The 22,943-nt window shown below is 46.3% G+C and overlaps 1 protein-coding gene across 1 annotated transcript in view; it reads right to left on the reverse strand.

The window, feature by feature from the left end:
• The window catches only part of LOC141468539 (uncharacterized), a 30,935-nt gene extending 10,167 nt beyond the window's left edge, over window positions 1-20,768 (reverse strand). Inside the window, exons 1-7 of the mRNA XM_074153643.1 lie at window positions 20,469-20,768; window positions 10,333-10,392; window positions 9,239-9,320; window positions 7,772-7,840; window positions 5,711-5,926; window positions 4,157-4,231; window positions 2,448-2,546 (exon numbers count right to left, since the gene is read on the reverse strand). Of these exons, the coding sequence (XP_074009744.1) occupies window positions 2,448-2,546; window positions 4,157-4,231; window positions 5,711-5,926; window positions 7,772-7,840; window positions 9,239-9,320; window positions 10,333-10,392; window positions 20,469-20,768 (901 nt within the window). The remainder of the gene's footprint in view (window positions 1-2,447; window positions 2,547-4,156; window positions 4,232-5,710; window positions 5,927-7,771; window positions 7,841-9,238; window positions 9,321-10,332; window positions 10,393-20,468) is intronic.
• Between the last annotated feature and the right edge of the window lie 2,175 nt (window positions 20,769-22,943).

Below are 22,943 nucleotides of genomic sequence, written 5' to 3' on the forward strand. Positions count from 1 at the left end.
TAAGGCGGGCAGAAATCCTGCCATTTCTGCTTTCAATCAAAACGCATCTGCCCCGAGGTTTGCCAGAGCAAGCGGCTGAGTTTGCTCCTATCTGTTCTGCTCCTGGACAGTCGTGGCATGGAAAAAAGAAAGAGGAGCTCTGCCCGGCTCCGCAACTGCAGATCAAATCCGGAGTGCGCCAAGCGTGACATGAGCTAAGTGGAAGGCGAGGAAATGCTGATGAAGAGCTGCCTCCCCCCTTCCCGTCCCGGCAAGCCTGGGCTCAGGAGTTATGAAGGGCCAGCAGCTACGTGGGGGTAAACAAACACAGCGCTAATGGAGAGGAATGCTTGGGGATGGGGCGGTTTTCGTTTCTTTTTTTTTTTTCTTTTTTTTTTTTTTAAAGCAAACTATGCTATTTATAAAATCCTCTGATGGTCAAGCCAATGCGCCTGCTGCAGTCGCAGTTACCGCTGGGCAGAGAAGCAAGACGACCGCAGTCTTTTCTCCTCGATGCCTTCAACCACCCTGGGTTCTCCTGTAGTTAAGGCAATCAGAGCAGCTAGAGCAAGAAGGGATCTGCTCGGCTCGTTGGACATCATTCTTGCAAGAGCACGGTAGGGCCTCCCAACAACAGGGGTATAAATAGATACTTCACTCGATCCTGACCAAAAGGTCAAGAGAAAAGGCCATCTAATACCCACACTGTTCATGCCAAGTCATTCCAGCCGCTCAGGACCCACGCTGCCCTTTCAAGCAGATTTTAAAAGTAAAAAAACCCCACTATTGCCAGTCACAAAAAGACTGAAACCCTGATTGCCACAGTCCACTGGAGCTGGATTCTGAATCTGGGTAGTACAGAGGAAATTATAACTTTTGGCAAACTTAAACCCTGTGCAGTAGCAGCGCCCCGTCCTCCCTGCGGCTCTTCCCCGGCCACCCCACCGAGCCCCCACCAGGCTGGGGACTGCCTGGAGAGGGGCCACCCAGCTCCACCTTCCCCACCCAGCGATGGGAGGGAGGGAAACACAAGGCTTCAGTTATGAAAACCAACCCCAACTTTGAATTCGCTTTGCAAATTTAGTAATCCGAGATGATTGCTAACACGTGGGACTGGGGTTTTTTTTTTTTTGAAGCACAGAGCCCGTATTGTTGCCTCTGGCTCAGGATGTCCCTGACCCACGCTTGGCTGGGTGTGGGGAGGGATCGCCCTGTGCTCGCCCTGTTCCTCTGCTCATCTGCCAGCAGCTGCTGGAGAGAGGACATGGGGCGATGGGAGCCTTCAGACGGCCTCCCTACAGCTGGCCTGGCTGCCCAGAAGCTCTAGTTACACTTTGCACAGCAGTATGTAGAATCATAGAATCATAGAATCATCCAGGTTGGAAGAGACCCTTGGGATCGAGTCCAACCATCTACCCTACACTACAAAGTTCTCCCCTATACCCTATCCCCCAACACCACATCTAAACGTCTCTTAAACACATCCAAGGATGGTGACTCAACCACCTCCCTGGGCAGCCCATTCCAATGCCCGACCACTCTTTCTGTGAAAAATTCGTTCCTAATGTTCAGTCTAAACCTACCCTGTTGGAGCTTGAAGCCATTCCCTCTTGTTCTGTCATTAATTATCTGTGCGAAGAGACCAGCACCAACCTCTCTACAGTGTCCTTTCAAGTAGTTATAGAGAGTGATGAGGTCTCCCCTCAGCCTCCTCTTCCTCATACTAAACAGTCCCAGCTCCTTCAACCGCTCTTCATATGGTTTGTTTTCCAGGCCCTTCACCAGCTTCGTTGCCCTCCTCTGCACTCGCTCCAGCACCTCGATATCTCTCTTGGATTGAGGTGCCCAAAACTGGACACAATACTCCAGGTGTGGCCTCACCGGGGCTGAGTACAGGGGCACAATCACCTCCCTACTTCTGCTGGTCACGCTATTTGTAATACAAGCCAGGATGCCGTTGGCTTTCTTGGCCACCTGGGCACACTGCCGGCTCATATTCAGCCGCTTGTCAATTAGAACCCCCAGGTCTCTTTCTTCCAGGCAGCTTTCCAACCACACTTCCCCAAGCCTGTAGCAATGCACGGGGTTGTTGTGGCCCAAGTACAGAACCTGGCACTTGCCCTTGTTGAAACTCATGCCATTGATTTTGGCCCAATGATCCAATCTATCTAGGTCTCTCTGTAGAGCTTGTCTCTCTGTATGCACCCAGCCAGACCGTACCTACCGCATCCCCTTTTCGTCACCTTCTAAGTAAAAACATAAATAAATTGCGTGTTCTCGCCCTTCTCAATGGCCCCGTGCAGGGTCCCTGCCCAAAACCAGACCCAAATTGAATTCCTCCCTTACCTCTGCCAGCCTTGTGCCAGGTGGGAAGTGGACCCTGATTTTTGGGGCTTAGAAAACGGACTGGAAAGGGTATCAGCGTTAGTACGCTCATCTTTCCATAGAAAATGAGGGAAGAGACGTACCCTGCCCCTGCCACGCATCATCTGCGGGGAGGAAGGTCGAGCTGGCGTGCCAACAGCATCTGGAAGGACTGTCCTCGGATGATTTACTCTTCATGTTATCTGCATACAGGAAAAGCATCTTTTTTAAAATAAACCCCCCCGAAAAAACCAACCCCAAAACCTAAAAGATAATCACATAGGTATAGTCACATTATTAAAACCAATTAATCATGCCTTTATCTGCTCACCATGTCACGATGCCTGGACGTTATGTAATTTAAGCCACACATTAATCTACGCTGCTCATCACTGTGGATTTATTAACGAAGGCTGGATGAGGACACTACACGCATAAGTTATTAAAACCAACCCACTCAGGAGTGGCAACACTGGTGATATTCAGAGATGTAAACTTCCAACACATCTCTGTTGGGGATGTAAAAAGGGAGCTGTAGCTCCTGCAGAACAAAAGCCACGACCAGTGTATCCAGCTCCAGCTCCTACTGACTTCAGGAGAAAGCTTCTGCTCATTCTAACAGAAATCCATAATTACCAAATGAATTACTCCAAGAAAGAGCACAGATTAGAGAAAGCTGCTGGAGGAAAAAGAAGACTTAGTTTTTCTGATTATTATTTTCAGTAACTAAAGCAACCAGTAGGATTCACCTGCCTCCTTGAATGACTCCCCTCAGCCCCTTTCTAAGGCCTGTACATCCAGGCTTTTCTTCATTTCTTTCATACACAACAGATTTTTTTTCATATCTCTGATTTTTCCTTCCTTCCTTTCACCTAAAGGACTCCTTCGTTTATGCAGTTTTGCTCTGTATCAGCTTGATTTTTTGCTGCGTAAATGCAGATGTTAACAAATATTTCTCCCTGAATTTGCACATTAGGAACTGCTTCAATCCACTGACACAGTGTTGGAAAATAGATGATAAATATGGCATGTATTACACTGAGAGCCATGTCTGGCTTTAGAAGCGAATTTCAGCGTTCTGGCTTACACTCCACGTGCTATTCTGTGCATGGATGTCTATCTATGTGTATCTATGCTTGCCTGTAGCATCTCTAAAAGATTCAGGACCACACTTTGCATTCATCAGCCAGTTGGACCTGCAGAAAAATTTGAATTTCCGGTAGGCAGAGAGTGTATGAACCAGGAGCACTCAGAGCCAGGCAGTGAGAAGGACCAAGAGTGGCAGAGAGGTAAAGTGAAAGCCAGAAACAAGGCTCAAGATTAATGCAAAACCAGAAGACGCTCCATCCTTCTCAAGGCCATGCATGGAGAGGCTTAGGCTGAAAATCCCTCGCGGTGCTGGAGAGGAAGCTGCTGGCTAGGCAGCCTCGAACAGGGCTCTCCAACCTGGGCGTTTGCTCCCTCCCTCGGTCTGAAATTCCCTGAATTTGTTGGTCATCAGAACACAACAGAAACCTTCTGTGCGAGTAAACCTAACAGAGAAAGAATTTGCTGGGGAGGCAATATTTTTTTTTATTTATTCCAAGATGAGACACCAGTTTGGAAAGCGTTCAATAAAACATTCTGATGTCACTCCTTCAAACGCTGGTAGCGCTGGATTGCAGATGTGAGCAAGCTCTACGAGGGAGAGTGATTAATGAAATGTAGCTCCAAAGGAAAAGACCCATATGTAAGCAATGAGAGTACTTCTAAGCCAAGCATCGAGGAAAGCAATAGAAGAATTCAGATAGAAGTCCAAAGAGAGACCACTCACCTAATTCCCTGGACAACTCTGATAAAGTCCCAAAGGTCACAGGACAGGATTTTACTTCTGCAATATCCCATGTTCCTGCATTGAAAAAGCAAACAAACAGTAACCCAAAACGCCATGTCACATTCACAGCTGGCGACTGCAGTTTCTACCTGCACCCCCAATCTCATTACAGCCCTTCCGTGTTCTCTCCATCCCAAGCCTGCTGCCACTGCTGCTCCCGGAGAAGAATCAAGGGAGGAGAAATTACCTTCTATGGACAATAGAGCCCAGCCCAGTCACCATCTACACCCTCTCAGCCCTTCAAAGTGCACGTCACAGCAGCAAGGCCCTTCTCTGGACTTAATCAAATTCCTCACTCATCTGAACTGATGTCCTCTTTATGCACAACTGGCAGAAGTTGTCATCATGTATCAGCTTGGAATTTGGCCTCTTGAAAGCATTAGAGAAAAAAATGGTACTAACGTCCTTCCCCCATCAACACTATACTTTGCTGAAAAGGGACTCTAGCAGAGAAAGCCACTCGTGTAAGAGCAACCTAAGACCATTTTCTGTATCACCAGAGTACTGGATTACTGCTACTGAAGGTGAGTCAGCGTACGGCCTTATACACCAATCAATCCAGCCATCAAACTTGATAAATCAGTGAGCTCATATTGAAAATCAAATGCTTTTGAAAATCCACCAAAATGCAATACTAAACACTTTAACTTTTAACTCATAATTCACCAATGCCTCATCAAGAAGTCAGGAAGAGAGATATAAAGAAAGATATAAAGGTCCAATTACCACCTAGTTCTTAATTATTGGTATTGCTCTAGAATCTACAGTATCACCCGAAGTATAAATACAACATGAGATATAACTTTGCCACAAAAATTAAACCATGATGGAAATGAAAAGTCATCAAATACCAGTGAGAGACCTGGTATCAGCGTCTCCTAATCTTTAGCCTAATAGCCTGGCAGTCCAGCCCTTCACTGCTTTAAAGGTGTCTGAGGTTTTAGAGATGCATTTTCCCACCTCCAGCTTATGTTACACAGAGAATGTCCCAGCAGCACAACTGGGACCCAAAGTAGCCCTAAATGACCTTGTGGACACCCACAAGGGGTGGATCAGCCAGGAATCTGGGCAAACCATGTAGGTACAGCACAGCAGTGACATGAACGGACTGCCTCCCACTGTCAAATACCCAAACTGATTTAGGAATACCCTGCCTCATACTGCTTTGAAACGCACACATACACCCTGAAGCCTAACTCTGACCGTATGTGAGCATCCTTGGAGGGAAAGGTTTTGGTTCCTTTGCATAGGAACCAAACACTAAATATCTGTGGGTATTTAACATGCACCCAACAGGTAGTCTGCAACACAGAAGAAATTCCTGCTGCAGAGACCCCTCTTGTCACATTGCTGAAAATAAACGACAGCTAGCAGGGTTCAAAGGGGGTGGGCAACACTGTGTGCGTGCAGGATGAGTGTTGGTGGGGCAGTACTGTCCTGGACGCAGAAATTCATGAAGCTTTCCCTCTTCAATGCTTGAATGTCAACACTCACCTACATTGGAGAAAACATCCTCCTCTGGCAGGGAGGGCACCGATTCTTCTCGTATGGCTCCTGAGGCCTTCAGCGTGGTCCCACACTCTGCCTTGGCAATGAGAGTGCCTTTTCCACTTCCACTGATGTCCTCTGTGAGTGGCCACACCACTCCCTTCTCATCCCAGTCAAAGGCTGGCTCAGCCGCCGAGCTACCCAGGGATGCTCTGCTGAGGTCTTCTTGAGAATAAACATTATCACAGGGTCATCATTATTTTTAATTACAAGGAAGAGTTTGTACAAGGTAAACAACAGAGCAAAGGCTGATCTAAACCCATCAGATATAATGGCTATAATCCAACTGAAATTATTTGCAATGCAATGTCAGTAAAGCAGAGTCCCTGGGATGGGAGACTGGAGCAGCAAACGTGAAGGCCATTTGAGAAGGAAGGCACCACACAGTCCAGCAATGAATCCCACTGGAAACGACGCCACGCTGCAGAGGCCTTGGCATCCCTCCCCGACTGGAAGGGCAGCTCAAGGCCTCCAGAGTCCAGCTGGGGACCCAGAGCAGTAAAGGGAGAGAAAGAGGACAGCAGGACCTCCAAGGAAAACGAAAGCAAACCTCTTGGATGTTGGTAGTTCAAGGCTGCTAGAGAAATCGATGCCAAGCATTTGGATATTATAAATAATGACAATTATTTCCAACATCTTTTCTTCTTAAGGACTCCCAAAGCACATTAGGACTCCATTTTCCTAGGACTCTGATGGGAAGGGGACCATTTCTGGCATCAACCCCACCTTCACACACCTTAATGCTGCTGCTGGTGCTTCCCTGCCAGAAAATAGCAATCAGCACTCGGCAGGGTTAGGGCTTCTTCCTGGAAGCGCACATTTCACTGCTCTGTAAGTGTCCATACTAAACAGGACCACCACGATCACCTGGTTGAACCTCCTGCACAACCCAGGCTCCAGGACTGCACCAAGGACTTCTGCTGCTTCAGCTGGGATTTTGCTGAGCTCCCTTGTCCTGGGCCAGCAAAACACTTAATGCCTGCATGGACTAGTGTTAAACCATGCGTGGTTAACCTTCTGCATGTGCAGTTGGCATCACTGATGCCAACAGGCCAACTTACATGAATAAAGCTAAATGCGAACCCATCTACTCCGCTGGAGAGCAAGTAGAGACCTCAAGACCTTAAGCCCTTAAGAGATTGTCATGCAGATATTTAACTCTTGATTTATAGAATCAAAATGATAGAAAAAGTGGTCCCAAAATATCTGTATATTTTTAGATTAAAATTTGCTTTTCACTTACTCTCCAATTTTAGTAGAGCATCTGAGAGCACTTTAAGATAGTCTTATTGCAGACAGTCCACAAACACCCACATTCATCCAGCTGTGTCTCCCAGTCCCAAACTTCCATCTTAGCTTCTAAATTACTCTAACATATTAAACTTACAGGTTTGTCTATTATATTAATAATTTTATCACAGATAATTGAAACGTTTCCAAATGCCATAATTCCATGACCTGCTTTCATATAGCAGTTATAATAACATAATTAGTAGAAATGTGTATAGGCCTAAGCGCATGGCAGACACTTTGAAATCCCCAGAGGAAAAACGTGGATTTAGGACAAAGCACTGTTTCATTTTATCTCATTAGGACAAGAGTATATACCTCCCTTTATAGCTTTTTACACTGGGCAGGCCTGGATTAAAGAACCTGTTTGCAACTGAGCAAATTACACAGGTTTTTATACATCCATTGTCAGAAAAAGTCTTCTGTCGAGTCACGCAAAAATAACTAATCCACATTACACCAAACTTCTAGCAGATCTCAGATCTAACAGACATTTGCTTTCGAAGTCCTATGGATAATACTATGTGTTTTAATGAAAGCCTGGAGTAAAAGGCAAGTAAGAGCTCCCAAAGCTGTCTTTCCCTAAGCAAATAGCCTAAGTAAGCACAAAGATTTTATTGCTGAATGACAAATGAAGCAAACAGAAAGATGCTGGGAAGTGAGAAGGGGTGACAAGCCCAGCCAGACCAGGTATGTAAACTGAGCCTCTGCTTTTACCTTTTTGTTTCAGCCTTTCCTTCCTTAAGTGTCTCTTTTCTCGGCTGCTGATCTTGGTCTGCCAAACTCCTACAACACAGAGCAAAGTTAATTTTTAAGCTAACAAGAAACTTCCTTTACTGCTTTTATTGCTTAGCACCAAGGTAAACAGCTATCTGATAGTTTCTGATGCTGGCTGTAAAAGTGGCACCGTGCAGCATCTCCCCGTGCACAGCCTTTGCTGCCTCTGCAGAAACACCGTACCTAAGAAATCCCCATCACAAACATGTCTATCGTGTCCTGACTCGTGTAACTGCACATATTCTTCTGTCCTTTGTGTCAGCCTGATGTGACATCCCTTTCCCTCAGAGGAGATGTCACAACAGAGTATCAACTGCCTTGTACATCTGACAGCAGAAAGAAGTTCATGAAAATCTTAACTGTCAAACAAGGCTTCAATTTACTGGCTTTTTCTAGCCCTGAACATATCCTAAGACTTGTTCAGCAATGTGGAGACCCTCTGATTTCCACACACTTTCATTCACACCAACGGGGCCACGTTCTGCCTCCATCCCTCTTCTCCGTCACCCCAGAAGTCAGGGGAGGGATTGACACAAACGGTTAATAAATTAAAAAACAGAGTCCATGGATTTTGCTTCTTTCTCTGAACCACTCCCAAATAATGCGTGAAACAGTTCAGCTGGCTCATCTGTTAAAAAAAACCCTAAACATACGTTTGGAGAAAACCTCTGCTGTTTGCCCTTCTCCTCCAGCAGCCTTGCAGGCACTCTGCTCCTCACACAAGGGCCCACAGGAGGACTGCGGTCCAACAGCAGCGAGGGCTTCTCTTGCTCTCACCGCCACACTAATCACATTATAATCTTTTAAGCCCGGAAAAGCTTAGAATTTGTTGTTTTCAATATGACCCTTGGCGGGGGGAGGTGGAGAGGGGCTCATGGGATGCAATGGATTTTCCAATGAAATTCTAGCTGCCCAAGACTTGCTAGCCTCTGCCAGATTTCTCTGCAGACTTGCTTGTAACCAAAAGATCTTGGCTCTGTTCAGGGCCGTGCTAGAAATTGGCTGTATATTACCCCAGCGCATTTACCAGCCTCAGCCATGGACGCAAGGAAACGCTGCCTGGGAAGACCACGGCTTCAGCTGCTCATCAGCTTACCGAGAGTAAGAACATGAAGACAGGACCCTGGTACCCAGTGGACCTCTGGCTTCTTCAGAGATCCTTCCTCATCTGCAGATTTGCCATCCCTGCGAGTGCGGCAAGGACCTGAGAAGCGTGGCAGGAAGGCACACGGTCCCTGTCTGTGTCGTTACACGTAGTAAGGAGCAGATGATAGAAAAAACTCTCACACTGGCAATTTTTCCCAATAACACAGAGCAGTAGCGAAGACCTCCCTTTTGAAATATTTCATACCATGTTATCTTTTGGTGATATAAATCAGGTAACAGAAAAAACAGATCTTTTGTTACCTTCCTCCTCCTGCAGTTTGTCCACAGAAAGGTCTTTTAGCACCTCCTTGTCTGAGCACTGGGCTTTCCTCTTCTTCTTAGGCTACAGTATACAGGAGATACATGGAGGAAAGATAAAACAGGTATTTGTTACATGTCATCATGAATTAAAAAAGAGTCAGGGCAAGAGATTTGGAACAGAGACCACACAGTGGTACTCGGGGAGAGCAGTAGGTCACTGAAGTCTTTAAGTGGGTGCAAAAGTCTTCCTGAGCAGATTTTATTGCAAACTCCAAACCAACGAATGCTATAGCTTTCAGCCTACAAATTTGATTTGTCTGCTAGGCTAGAAAGCTCACACTTTAATTCAGGCACTTGCTGTACAGTAAAATTTTCACTCATCATTCCTAAGTCTTAATTTTCTTCTGATAAAGGAGGAAAACCTGAAATTATTTACCCCCTTTAAAATCAGCAATGCTAAAATCAAGAGTTAGAACTTAACCAAAAAACCCCATGGAACAGCCTATTGTTAATGAAGGTATCTGTAGTTTACATTAATCTGAAAGGGCACAGCAGTGGCCAAGGCCATTTTCATACGGTTTGATGAAACAGTAGAGCTAACCTTAAGCCTTCAATTTTGAACGTTCTAGTTTTAACACAGCGGTTCTTGACTTTTCCAAGGCAGGATGCCCCTGCCTAGAACATACTTCTCTGCCCAGGCTGGGAGGCTGCTCCTCATTTGGAAGTGTCTGTAAAGCACGGACAACTTTACTCCACACCAGTACCAGTGCTCGAAGCCCAAGAGAAAACCCTTACCCAAACCCAAGGAAATGTCCCGTGTCAGAGCTGGAAGTGAAATACAGGAGATTCCAGCTCCTACTTCTAGGCTTCACCACGAGACTGTCCCACTTGTGGTGGCAGTGACAACCACCACAGTGTGACTGTGCCAGAGAGTTACTCGGTTTTATGTTCCTAAGTCACCTCTTAAGTCTCCAACAACAGGAACGGCGAATTATCTTTAAAAAGGACTATCAAATAAGGAACATTCTTAAAAGAAGTGTGTCTTGAAAAATAATAATAATAATAATAACAAACTCTAAAACTCTTACTGGTACCTTGAGGAGCTTTTTCTCTCTGATGTTGGCTGGTGTTATAAGCTGGCCATTCACTGGAACCTAGGAGATGGACAGTAAAAAATGCATTATGGAATATAAGTGTGTCTGTGTGCATGTGCAAATATATATATATATGCATAGAATTATTTTGATACATTCTTATAATACATATGATAGGCTAAAAGTCACAACTAAATAACACCCAGTACAAATCTGGGCTAGAATTTATGGCCTTGTTCCAATTTGAGTTAATTTATTCCATATCAATTAGTGTTAGCTAAGCCTTTATGAATGTAAATCCAGAAACTCCACATAGATTTATTCCAAAGCAGACATATTTGTGGTTTATCCTAAGATTTGTCTAGGATCAAAGTTGTTTTTCAAATAGGGTAAGCCTGTCTTAAAAAACCAGGATAGACAGGAGAAGGCTTATTTTAATTCTTGTTTACTGGTTGGGGTGGACCTTATGTTCCCCCTCAAGTGTATCTGACCAACTGAAAGAGCAGCTTTCATCCTACCGAGATCCTGTAAAGTAAACCATGAAAGTTTAAAGACTTTTGATTAATGTTTGATTAATGTCTCGGCTGTCTCAAAATGCACTGGCAATGGCCAACCTCCAGCTACAGAGGTGGGAGAGTGTAAATCTGCAGCTGGGACAGCAGGGGCTGGGACAGCAAGGGACACACCGCACGCTACACACAGGCAGCAGCATCCAAGAGAAGGCAGACCCCCCTTCCACAGGTGCCTCTGTGTCCCCCTGACACTCACAGGAGCATGTTGCTGAACGTACAGCACCCCTCTCCCTTGCCCAGGTTGCCCTCCTTGTGCAATGCAACCCCCCCCCCTCCCAGTGCTGCCCAGGTTTCCTTCAGTCCCATCAGACCTTGAACCCAAAGCTCACAGCAGGGAGCCCGACCCAGGCTGTCACCGTCCTCCCTGATCCATCCTCCACCTCTGCGTGGAGCGAGGGGTGACAGCGAGCCAGGGCGATGCCTGGCAGGAGCAGGCAGCCCTACAGGGAGCAAAACCCCCGGCTGCAGCCCAGAGCTGTCCCCTCAGCTTCAGGAGACAGCGGGCACCCTCGCACAAGCCGGTGAAGAAGGGGCTTCAGGCACCCACAAGGGAAGACGGCTGATGCGATCCGCCCTCCGCTCCTCTTCCTCCCCACCCTCACAAGTCGTCTCTGTCCCCAGAGACACTGTGGCAGTTGAACCACAGCCACGCTGGAAGGTGAAACCTGCTCTGAGGCAGCTGCAGAGGAGCAGTACCCGCTCTGCACCATCACAGATGCCGTTGCAGGGCTGAAGAGCAACATGTGCAATTAATGAAAAAGAGAGATAGAAATCAGCACGCTCCACAAAACACTGTGGCAAATCAGGAAATCTAAAATCTGGGGGGCGGTAATTTAAAAAAAAGGCTTATTGGGTGGCTGCATCCCTTTGGGCGACGGGGACATGACCCCACATGTGAGAAGCAAAGACTCAGAGCCACCTTGATGGGCATGATTACAGCTCTCACATGGGGACATAAGGAAACTATTTTCCACAGACCAACAAGTTTTTTGTGTTCTCCCAAAGGCACTCCAAAATATCGGCAGGACTTGAAGCAGCTTCTTCCAAGAGAGGAACCAGAGTTATTTCTTAGACATCAAAAAAAGTAGAAAAATCTCTGCTGAGGTTTGCAATTATTAGTTATCAGCAAAGAAAATCCTGTGGGTGATTGCCCTTGCCTGTCCTCAGGAAACCAAGCGGAGCTGCAGTCCTTCAACCTGTTAATGCTTAATTCTTTGGTATTTTTAAGACATTTTAGAGCTATTTTTCATGAGTCTCAGAAAGGTCTGATTTGACGTGCATGTTAAAGACAGCTGTACAGGCACCTGGACACTGGCAAATGCTTTGCCCGTGGAGGCACTTGCTTGGAAACCCAGACCAGTTACAAACTGGTGGTGTACTGGGGTGTAGCATGGACCCAGCAGACTGGTGTTCAACCGAGCCCCCACCATTATTCTGAGGAGGAGCCCCAGAATCGAGGACTTTGCAACATACCAATCCCTGAACACACAAACACCAATTCTGGATCTTGCAGTAAAATACCACAGAAACAGAAGCCAAAATACCTGCCTAATTACATCAGTAATTCCACCAGCTTCAAATTATAAGCTTAAACCAAGTGGTCCACATCTCCTTTGTCTCCCTTACCTGTCATTTGGTATGTTTATAACTATATAATTTACAATTATATTCTCCTGAACATTCACTAGCAAAATAATTACTTCTGTGTTAAAATCCAGCAACGTTTTGTAATAGTTAACAAGTTTGTTTTTTCCCACAGGCAATCATCTTCTGAGACTCTCAGGTTCATTTACTAGAGGCACTCCATAAACCCCACCACAAAACAGACCGTTTTCCATATCCTGCTCCGCTTAAGGAAAAAAATCCCACCGTGCCTGCAGCAGGGAGGGAAGCAGCCTCTCACATAGGACGGGAGACATAAAATACAAAAACAGGGGAGTTTTGGTGAAAATTTGAACCACTTAAATTGGGAAAATCTTGAGCTTACACGAGTCTGTCTTTCTCAGCATATGCTTCTGTCCAATTAAACGTGTGAACATTTAATTGTGTTCTTAGTGAACAATTCCTACGCAATATAAAATGGGGTTGGGGGTGGTTTTTCACTATATGACACACAACTTCAGGAAAATGGAATTTTATAGCATGACACAAGGGATAGCTGGGGAAAGCCACATAACAAGTAAATGCAATATGCCTTTCTAATCTCAACAAAGCCTGGTGATTTCCCAGTTCTCATCATGAGATCTTCAACCTTTTCTAAAGTCTTCGCAAATGAGCCTCCCAAATTCAGGCACTTTAGGCAAGACTGCCACCATCAGCAACAGAAAGGGCAGCACCGACTTAGGAAGCGAGGAGGAGGATGCTTTTTTTGCCGTCTTTCAGACACACACAGAGGAGAAGATACATCCTACCTCCTGTTAGCCTCTCTTTACATGAAGATGCTTCTGCGAGCATGCAGGACTACATGCAGAGAGATGACAAGAGGTGTCAAGATTAAGGACATGGCAACCGTCTTCCTCCCCCAGGCTGCCATAAGCGAGCGCAGCCCGAGGCGGAACAGAGCCCTCACAGAGGCAGGGAAAACTCCAGAGGGAAAATGTTGAATGCAACAGGGAATTAGGGAAGGTGGAAACTATATCGGCTCTGACAGACTGGTCTCAGCTGGGGCAGGATCATGTTCCTGGACCTTCTCTTCATATAAATGAGAGCAAGCAAGAGGCTGGAAAAACTGCAGCGCTTTGTTTTAATGCTTTGCCAATCTGGCTGCTGTAGACTTTTACCAGACGAGCACAACATTTCCTACTTAAATGATATTTCATCTGCTAGGTAAACATCCCTCTCTCTTTCCATCACTAAAAGGTTAAAATATACCGTTGACAGTCATTTACTATATCCTAGGCGTCTTCATGCTGACTGACTGACCGGCTATTGAGCCCTAAATACCCACCTGGGACTCCTGAACCTTGCTGCATCCTTCCTAACGAGCAGCTGAGCGCAAGAAAGACACCAAACCTGACCCCTGACTGACGATCACCAAATAGCCCACCGCACGGGTGATGCTCTTCTTTCAAACCTGAAGTATCTGTTGCTTCTCCACCATCCTTCAGTAACAGCAGCAACTCCCTTCTTTTCATCACCAAGTAGAGTTCAACTTCCTTTCGGTGGAAAGGTATTATTCTAGCCTGACCTTTTGTATTAAATCCTGCCTTTATCCAGCCCCTTTTCAGGCAATAAGCCAGCTGAGGAACCCCACCCTACCCTATTCTTCCCTTGTGAAGCCTTTAGGATACGGGATTAGTCATGCCTCTTTACCATGCTGTTTGGCCATTCTGAAAAAGAAAAAGGAATTTTCATTACTTTTATTGCGCTTAACCTAATGGACTCATTAAAGAGAAATGAATTTTGTCAGGGTAATTTTTTTCTTAATGAAAAATGTAGTTTTGTACAGGGAGAACTCATCTAAACCCACCGCATTAAGTGACTGTATAAAGTCATCAGTACAATTCAAAATACATTAAATATATGCAGAGAAAAGGAATCTGGACTTTTAGTGGATTCAGACTTAGCATATTAATTTCTACTCACATTCTGTGGAACAATAGAAAGATTATTTTTAGTTCATGGCTATTTGGTTTGCTGTGACCCAGTGGAACAGGATTTCCCCCCCACCTCCTGCCTTTTTTTCCCTTTTATGTAACCTAAGTTATATTTCTGATGATTGCTCCAAAACCTTTATTCTCTTGAGCTAGAATTTAATTTATTTTACACTGTTAATATAGTTCTACATAAAGTCACAAAGAAAGAAGGCAAAGTGATAGGTCTTCAGACGTTAAAAAATACTGGGTTTAATTATTAATATATAAACCGTTTATTCAAAGCCATAAAACTGTAACCCTAGACACTTACCTTTATGCATTTCAATAGTTTCATAAGACCAGTCATTTTTACAAAACTAAACACCTTTGTAAGTGTCTATCAGGTCAGCAAGTCTGCTTTCAGATCTCAGTGTTTCCAACTGGTTACAGAATTAATTAAAAATTATGTGAACATTAGCTTCAGGTTCACTAACCTGGGCCCTTTGTCCCACTTGGGGAAGGTGCTTAAAATTGCCTTCCTTAAAAAGGCAGGCAAAGGTTTCCCCAGCAGAGGGATACGAGCACAAAATAAACTCAGCATATGAAACCCAAGGGGAGCTATTATATGCTTCACACACTGGAAATCAGGGAATTCATTTAGGAACATGAATAAAGATTCAGAAAATTGTTTTCAGCTACCACTTTCAGAAAACTCGAATTAAGTGGGTTGGACACTGGAAATGAAAGGAAGCAAAACTACCCCATTCTGGCAGGGGGTCTGTGAACACAAAACCATTTCCAGATTTAAGAAAGACTTCAATTAAATTGTTTCCTAGTGCTCATTTCCAGTGCAAAAACTACATTTTTTTTTTTCACCTTATGTTACACCACAAGATAAATGCGGTGGACTTAGGCCAAAAGGCAACACTGGTACAGCAAAAGCGACACCAACACACACTAAATTAAAAAGAAAAAAAGGCCGTGGGGGTGGGGAGGAAAGAACAAAAAGAAAATGGACTTTCTAACCAGGACACTAAATAACCTCCTGTAAAGACGTTGTGCTACTGCTGAACAAGGTATCGCTGCATTCTTCAGCTTTCTCAGGAGACCTCGAACAAGCTCAAAACTGAGCAGGAAGTCTTCATCTCTGTCAGCATCCCCTGGAAAATCTGGTTTTTGCTCCCTACGCTCTGCACTGAGTCGGATGTTTGCAGTACCGCTTGAAGCCTGCTCTTTGCTCTCTGAAGCTGGGTTCTTCTCTCTCTCCTGCGCACAGAAGCACAGGCTCAGCCACAGGGTGAGCAAACCAGAGCTTGGCTGCGGCCAGCCAGCAGCTTGTGTTGCTCCATCAGCAGACAATGAGCAATCTGCATGACAAACGCGCCGGGAAATAAAGCAGCACACTGAGTTTCATTAATTCTGAATCAGATTTTCATAAATGGAAGCAGACATCCTGGCCAGTCTGGCTTTGCCACATGGTCCTGTGCCCGTGATGATGGACCTCAGCCTGGGAGACTTATTTCCCAAACCAATGGGAACCAGGTGAATGGGAAAGGACAAGCCTGCACTGGTCCCAGGAGAAAGGATGGGGTTTAGGCACAGCACCAGAGAGACAGTAAGGCACCAGCTTCAAAGAAAATTACCCATTCAGTCCTAATAGCTAGAGAAAGGATAACACAATGGCAATTTCCTCTAAGGTGACAATGGGAAGCCACAAAAGCATATTGGGTTCATTAGCAAAGGAAACCAAGCGGCTCTTCATGTCTGGCAGAAGAACACAAAGGAACTTCTTTGGGCCATGCCTGCTCACAACACTACACACACGTACCTGCAAAGGGGGGGGAAAGAGAGCAGGATCCTGGTTTGTGATCAATATTGTGATTATTAATCACTTTATTAGTAATAGCTATTATTGATATGCATTAATAAAAAGTTTTCCTTGACAAAATCACTTCAGACAAATGTGTTCCCAGTAGGAAAGAAGAGTCTGTTGGAAGGGAAAATTACATGGGAAACACACGCAATGAAAAGACAGAATTATACAGGAAATAAGCACTGGGAATATGTGAAATTTTTCCTTTCGTTTAAGGCCTCTGGCAGAGGAAAGAGGTGGTGCTCCCATCAAATGGAAGCTCCAAGAACTTCATGGAAAAGGATCTGGGCCATCAGCGCAGCAAAGCTGTTCCTCTGCACATATTCCCAGGTCTGAAGGTGCCCGTGGGAACCCCTTGAGCATCAACAGGTCACAAATGCAGGCTGATGGCAAGAAGCAGGAGCCAGAACTGCAGTTGTAGCCATTCATATCCGAAGGCAATTCCAAGATGGAATTAAGAATAAGGTGATCTTAGGCAATCCCTAAGATGCTGCTGCCTACGTTACATATCCTCCAGCTGATTAGCCTTCCCAGATCACACGTGAGGCCACATACAGCAGCCGTAAATACCGGGAGCTGGTGGGTACCTGCCTCTGCTCAGCTGCTCAGAGGGGGGAAAGACAGTAGAGTTTCCCCAGCACGAGCAGATTAAAACCACTGCTGCAAGGAGGGATGAAGAAATCATTTTCCTGGGATTTGCTGTTCTAATTAATTAGAGCAGCATTACAACAAGGGGTCAAGGCTCCATTTTAAGGAGGCAATTACCAAACTCCAACACCTTCCAGGATACTTATGAAATCGATTCTCATCCAAGACAGCTGTATGAAAATAATTGTGCGACTGTGTTGCCTTGGCATGAAGAGTATCGTATAACCTGAAAAGGTAGGAGGAAAGGCCTATCTGCGTATCTCTGGAGCTGGGGGGACTGATCTTTAGTTCTGGTGCTGTTAAGCCACCCCTGTAAGAGGCAAAAAGTATCTCCAGTTCTTTTGGGATGTATCAGGTAATATATATTTTTATAAATTGCCTAAGGAAGATGACACCCCTGCATTTGTGCAAAAAGGTCTTCTTTTTAACTGACCAATTTGCAGAACAACCCAAAAACTTTCAATAAACACAAACCCCAAACCTCAACAGCAGTCTTGTTCCGATCGGTTGACTTCTAGCCTTGCCAGCAATTTCCTAAAAAACTCTTTATTAGGGAATAGGCTATCCTGAAAAAGACTAAGCACCCTCCAGCATAATTTCTAGAGAATTTTTGGTGTGTGTGACAACAGCCAGAATGTAACTTGTTATGTGTGACGCATAATGAGATCACATTCAAAATCTGTTTATGTGATTGTGTTGAGGCCATGCATCCATTCGAAGGAGGTTTGGTTAATGGACTTACTTCACGTGGGCTGTGAAAGCAATCCAGACTGGGTCTTACAGTGCAGAGCCTGCTCTCAGACCAGTAATCGCTCCATCCTGTTACTCTGCTATATGCAGAGCTAATAAGCAGAGAGATGAAAGGCTTGAAAGCTGCCTGCCAGCAGTGCTGATGTTGGGAGAGACTAGTATGGTCATGCTCCCTTGCATTTCCAGTGTCTTGGACCCAGGATGTGTTTGGATGGAGGTGGCTGGGAGGGCTGGGCTGTGGCTGGGACGGAGCCCAGGGCACGCTGCACCCTCCAGCGATGGCATCCTGGGCAGGCACTGGCTGCCTGTGGCTCCGGGGGATAGGGGCACGCAGAAGAAAGGAGATCAGTCCTACATCAGAGGGACTGTAGCCCTGCAAGAGCAGATTCCCTGGGAAGGCAGTCTCCCAGCCCACCCATGGGGCAGCGGCTGGGAATCACCAGCAAATACACATTCCCAAACTGAAAAAAAAATAAAAAAATAAAAAAATTAACCACCTAGTTTCTTTTAATTACGATCTTGACTTATCCACCACTCCAGGATATGCAGATGTTTGGCTGCTGGGATGTATCAACACACCTGAGCACTGGAGGCGATTCGTCTCTTGGCTTCATACCTCAGCAGGCAGCAGAGAGGGGCTCCCAGCCTGTAATGCCTGTGCACCCCGGCTTATGGCATTGGCCATGGCTATGGATGGAAGGATTTGTTATTAATAATTTCTCTGATGCTGCCTCGGTAGAGATTTTCATATGCAAATTTCAACATATTAAAGGTGTTCTGTTCTTCTGGCATCCTTGCATCAGCTAAGTGCCAAAGCAGCGTGCAGCGCTTTACACTTACGTAAGGAGATAAAGTTTTTGCCTCAAGGATATGATGTTCCAAAGACAGAGATAACATGATGGGAAATGACAAGGAGCAGTGGAGAAGGAGGGGGGGGAGTGTAGGGAAAAGAAAACAAAAGAAACAAATAGAGAAGAGAGAAGGGGCAGGGTACTGTCATGGGGAAGAAGCCTGATTTTTGAATTTCAGCATGTAAGATGTTTTCCCCGGGTTACCTCTCTTTAGGATCTTTTAAGTTATTTTTCTTGATCATCCTCTTCTCATCCTCCACCTCCTTAGGACCATATTTTGCCTCCTCTGCACTCACAGAATAACCGCTGGGTCTCGTGTAGAGGATGATGCTACTCTGTGTAAGAGCGACTGCTAAAGTCCGGCCCCTAACGAGTAGGAATCGGGCTCAGTGCAGCGAAAGACGAGATTAATGGTAGAAACTCCAGATGACTGTAAACAAATTTATCCCTTCAGTTTATCTCTTCCTCCTCTTCTTCGGTTTCTGTTCTCCAGGCCTGTGAGGTACAGCATCTCTGACCAGAAAATATCCATTTGAATCAAGGTCTTCAGCTTGAATTAATAACCCTGCCACCGTTCCAGCACCAGCCTGTCTCTGACAACAAGGTGGGTGATCACCCCCTTCTGTCCCCAGTAACCGGTGGCTCTGCAAAACTTTAATTCATTCTGCAGCCAAGTCATCTAGTATCGATGATTATAAAGCTATAACAAAATTGCTACTGAAATCTTTCTTCATCCCTTGACACGGGCAGTTCTGTTCGGATTGCTTTTTGGTTTCATTGTTCTTTACTAATTCATGATGCCTGTGCAGTCGGGCCAAGGTGCTGCTCTCACTGATGAACGACAAAATAGCCTAGAATGGCATAGCCTAATAAAATATACTACTACTAAAAGTTAAAACTTCCATGATAAAACAATAAACCCCTGAAAACTAGTGTTACGATGGAAAGCCTGACACAGTTGTATTCATGAAAAACAAAACCCCTTATTTTATAGCTCTCTTTAGAAAAAAAAAAAACCCACCCTGCAAATTCATTTTGTTTGTCTTTCTCAGAATTGAGACCCAGGAGATACTAGTAACAGATAAAAACGTTCAGAAATGCTCGATGTATTTATTTTAAGTACATAACTTACATGTGTTCAGTATGTTCTCCTGCAGCTTTACTTTCCATATTACAATACCTTGGTGGAATTGTTTTCTGTAATTTATGCTGAGATTTGCGGCTACAGGCAGTTTACAGCGAGTCAAAGAGACGCAACCATGACAATGTCATAGAGAAACTTCATCACATTGCATCATATCAGCCTCACAACTTGTATTCAACGAGGTGGCCATGGTCTTCAGCTCACAGCTGCTGTCACTATTATTAATGCAATAATAATGAAGCTTGGATTCAGAGTAAATATACATTTTTAGCACATTGTATTAACACCACAGCAGAGATACTATAGTCGGGTCCTCCTTAGTGTGATGGACATTAACTGGCGTTCTCATAATTCCCTGCAAATAGGATCAAGCCCGTATGGAGTTATGCTGTTAGACAAAGTGGCAGAAGAACGGCCAGCACCAGCCATCCCAGGCCAGGAGCTCTACCACCCTGCTGCCTTGCACTGTCAGCTCGGTGCCACCGCGGGGACGCTGAGCCCCCAGACCCCCCAGCCACCCCAGGGGCGGTGCGGGACGCAGCATCCCCAGGCCGACTGGCTGCCCGGCCGTGCGGGATGGGATGGCGGTACCTCGGCGGGGCTGGGAGCCGGGGCTGCCCCCCGGGCTGCCCGCCGGGGCTGCGGGAGGAAAAGACGCCAGGGAGGAGAGGGGGAAGGATGCCGGTCCCGGGGGAGCCAGCCCCCCTCCCCCGCCGCCCTTACCTGCGCCGGGCGCCTTTGTTCCGCCGGCCGCCGCGCCGGCAGCGCCCCGGTCCCTGTGGGGCCATCCTCCTCCTCCTCCTCTTCTTCCTCCTCCTCCTCCTCCTTCTCCTGCGCCTCCCCGGCGGCGCGGCGGTGTCGGCGGGGCCCCGGCGGGGCCCGACCGCGTCGCAGCCCCCGCAGGACCAGCAGAGCCGCCGCCCCCAGCACCAGCGCCGGCCAGAGCAGGGCCAGCAGCCGCCCCGGCACCCCCGGCACCAGCTCCCCCGCTCCCAGCGCCAGCCGCACCGCCGGCCCCAGCATGGCCGCCCCCGGGGCCGCCGCCGCTCCCCCCGGGGCGCGGGGAGGATGCTCCGCTCCGGAAAGTTGGTGGCGGAGCCGCGCCGGTACCGCAGCCAGGAGCCGTACCGGGAGGGGGGGGGACCGGCTGGTGGAGGATGGCGGGGGTGTAGGGGGAGGTTACGGGGGGGCGCGGACACGTCGATGCTTACGGGAGGCTCGGTGGGTTTGGCCGTGAGGGCGGTTGCGCGGTGCGGGGAGGGGGGGGGGGGGGTCGCCGCCGGCGGGGGATGATGTCGGGGGTGGAGGAAGGAGTTAATGCGCGGAATGAGTCTTTTCTGTGGAAGAATGGAAGCGGGAAACGAAAGGCGGATGCGATGCGGTTGGGAGCAGCGGAGCTGCGGGCATCGGCCTTAATTGGAGAGGAGCAGATGTGCGGGGATAGACACAGGGGTGTTCGCAAGTGATGCGGTTTTTGCGCAATCCCCCAGTCTAGACAGCAAGAGTTTTCAGCGCTGTCCTTCTGTTCTCAGGCGCCGTTACAAATATGTCATTACCGAGCAGCATCCCTGTGAGGGTTGCGAGAGCGGCCTGTGGAACGCAGCGCGTGATGCCTTCTCATCTGGCGCTGGTCCTCAGAGAAATAACAGTTTATCCCCCCTAGCAGAACGCTGAGCAGAGTGCCTCGAACCACAAACCTCTTCGCTTTGCTGGATGGAAAATTTCTCCACCCACCTGATGAATAAGCGCAGGTGATGGTCTCAGAAAGCCTTTTTTTTTTTTTTTTTTTAAGTTGTAGAGGTTCTTTTAAAGTGGCCAGTTGTATTTTATGTTGGCCGATCTAGAGGGACAACCTCTGAGAAAAAAAAGCAGCAAATAGCAATGAAGGGAAGGAATGAACCCCTAATTCCGAAGGGTGTCTCCGCGTGGCCATGTCTTGCGGCTGGCACAAGCTCAGTGGGACTCACCAGGGCTAGGGACCATAACTGCAAAGAAGATAGTAAGTAAAGGTTATTTAGATAGAACAGCATAAAAAGTCATGTTCGTAGTAAACCCAGCACAGAGAAGGGGTTGGTTGGTAAGGGAATGGGTTTGTCTGTCTTGGCTTTATTTCATGCCCAGTGGGGGCTGCTCTGTCCAGAGTATGGATCCAAGCTCAAACCCAAACACATACCTGTGCAAGAGACAGCAATGGGAAGGCTCATTATCCATCCTTCTGCTGGATTATCAACTCTTCAGGGATGAAAGATTTATTATTCCCATGTCCTTGGCCTAATTCCAATTCATCCCAAACAGGTCTAGGTCTGAAAGCACAATAAGGTGTCATAGCACTCTGGAAATTTCCAGTCAAAATACAGGAAGATTGTCGATAAAGTGATGTGCTGAATGGCTTTACGGGGAGAAGAAGGTTTTTGGAGGGAGGGAGAGGTGCTTAGTAGGGGGGCTATGGGGGCATGGTGATACTTCAAATGCTGTTGTTGGGATGGGAAGCTTCCATTTAAACATGGATCTGCACAAATTCTCTGTCTTTGTCTGCCTGTCTCGTCCTGCCTATCTTTTAAAGTTCATCACTGACTAATCTGTGGTCTGAAACCTCAGAATGTTTCCGTTCTCAGTGTTTCTCTTCCTAGCCCTGATACTGATTTCTTATGCCGCTATGCCTATCCTGTACCTATCTGGAGCCCTAAGCGGGTAACTGAGCAGTCATGTGCAAACGTCAGAGGCAGGGGGACTTCCCCTGAAGTTAAAAGATGGCAGTTATGTGATTAGTTTTATGACGTTTTAATTTGATACTTGTCTTTGACTTTGTTCCCTGCCTTGATTTCTCTATTCATAAAATGAAGATACACCTCTCCAGGTCTGAGCTGTTAAAAAGCATAAAATCTATACCCCCGATCATAAATAGGTATCACTACTTTCAGCTCATCTAAATTAGTTTGCTTTTTTTTTTTTGTTTCCCAGGGAAACATAAGCTGATAACCATTCCTTTCTATTGCTTTTTTTTTTTTTCTCCACAAATAAAGGCAATTGCTGTGGCTGGTCTGTAATGGTATTTATTTTCAAAGATAAGCATCACCATAGTAGACCTTTTTCTAATATTAGTACAGGCTTATTTAACAGCGTCTCACTTACGTGTAGGTCTATGAAAATGGCACTAATTGTCATGTTGTCACCTTATATGGAAAGCCTGAAATTTTA

The sequence above is a fragment of the Numenius arquata genome, chromosome 9, assembly GCF_964106895.1.
Source record: "Numenius arquata chromosome 9, bNumArq3.hap1.1, whole genome shotgun sequence".
In the NCBI taxonomy this organism is placed as follows: Eukaryota; Metazoa; Chordata; class Aves; order Charadriiformes; family Scolopacidae; genus Numenius; species Numenius arquata.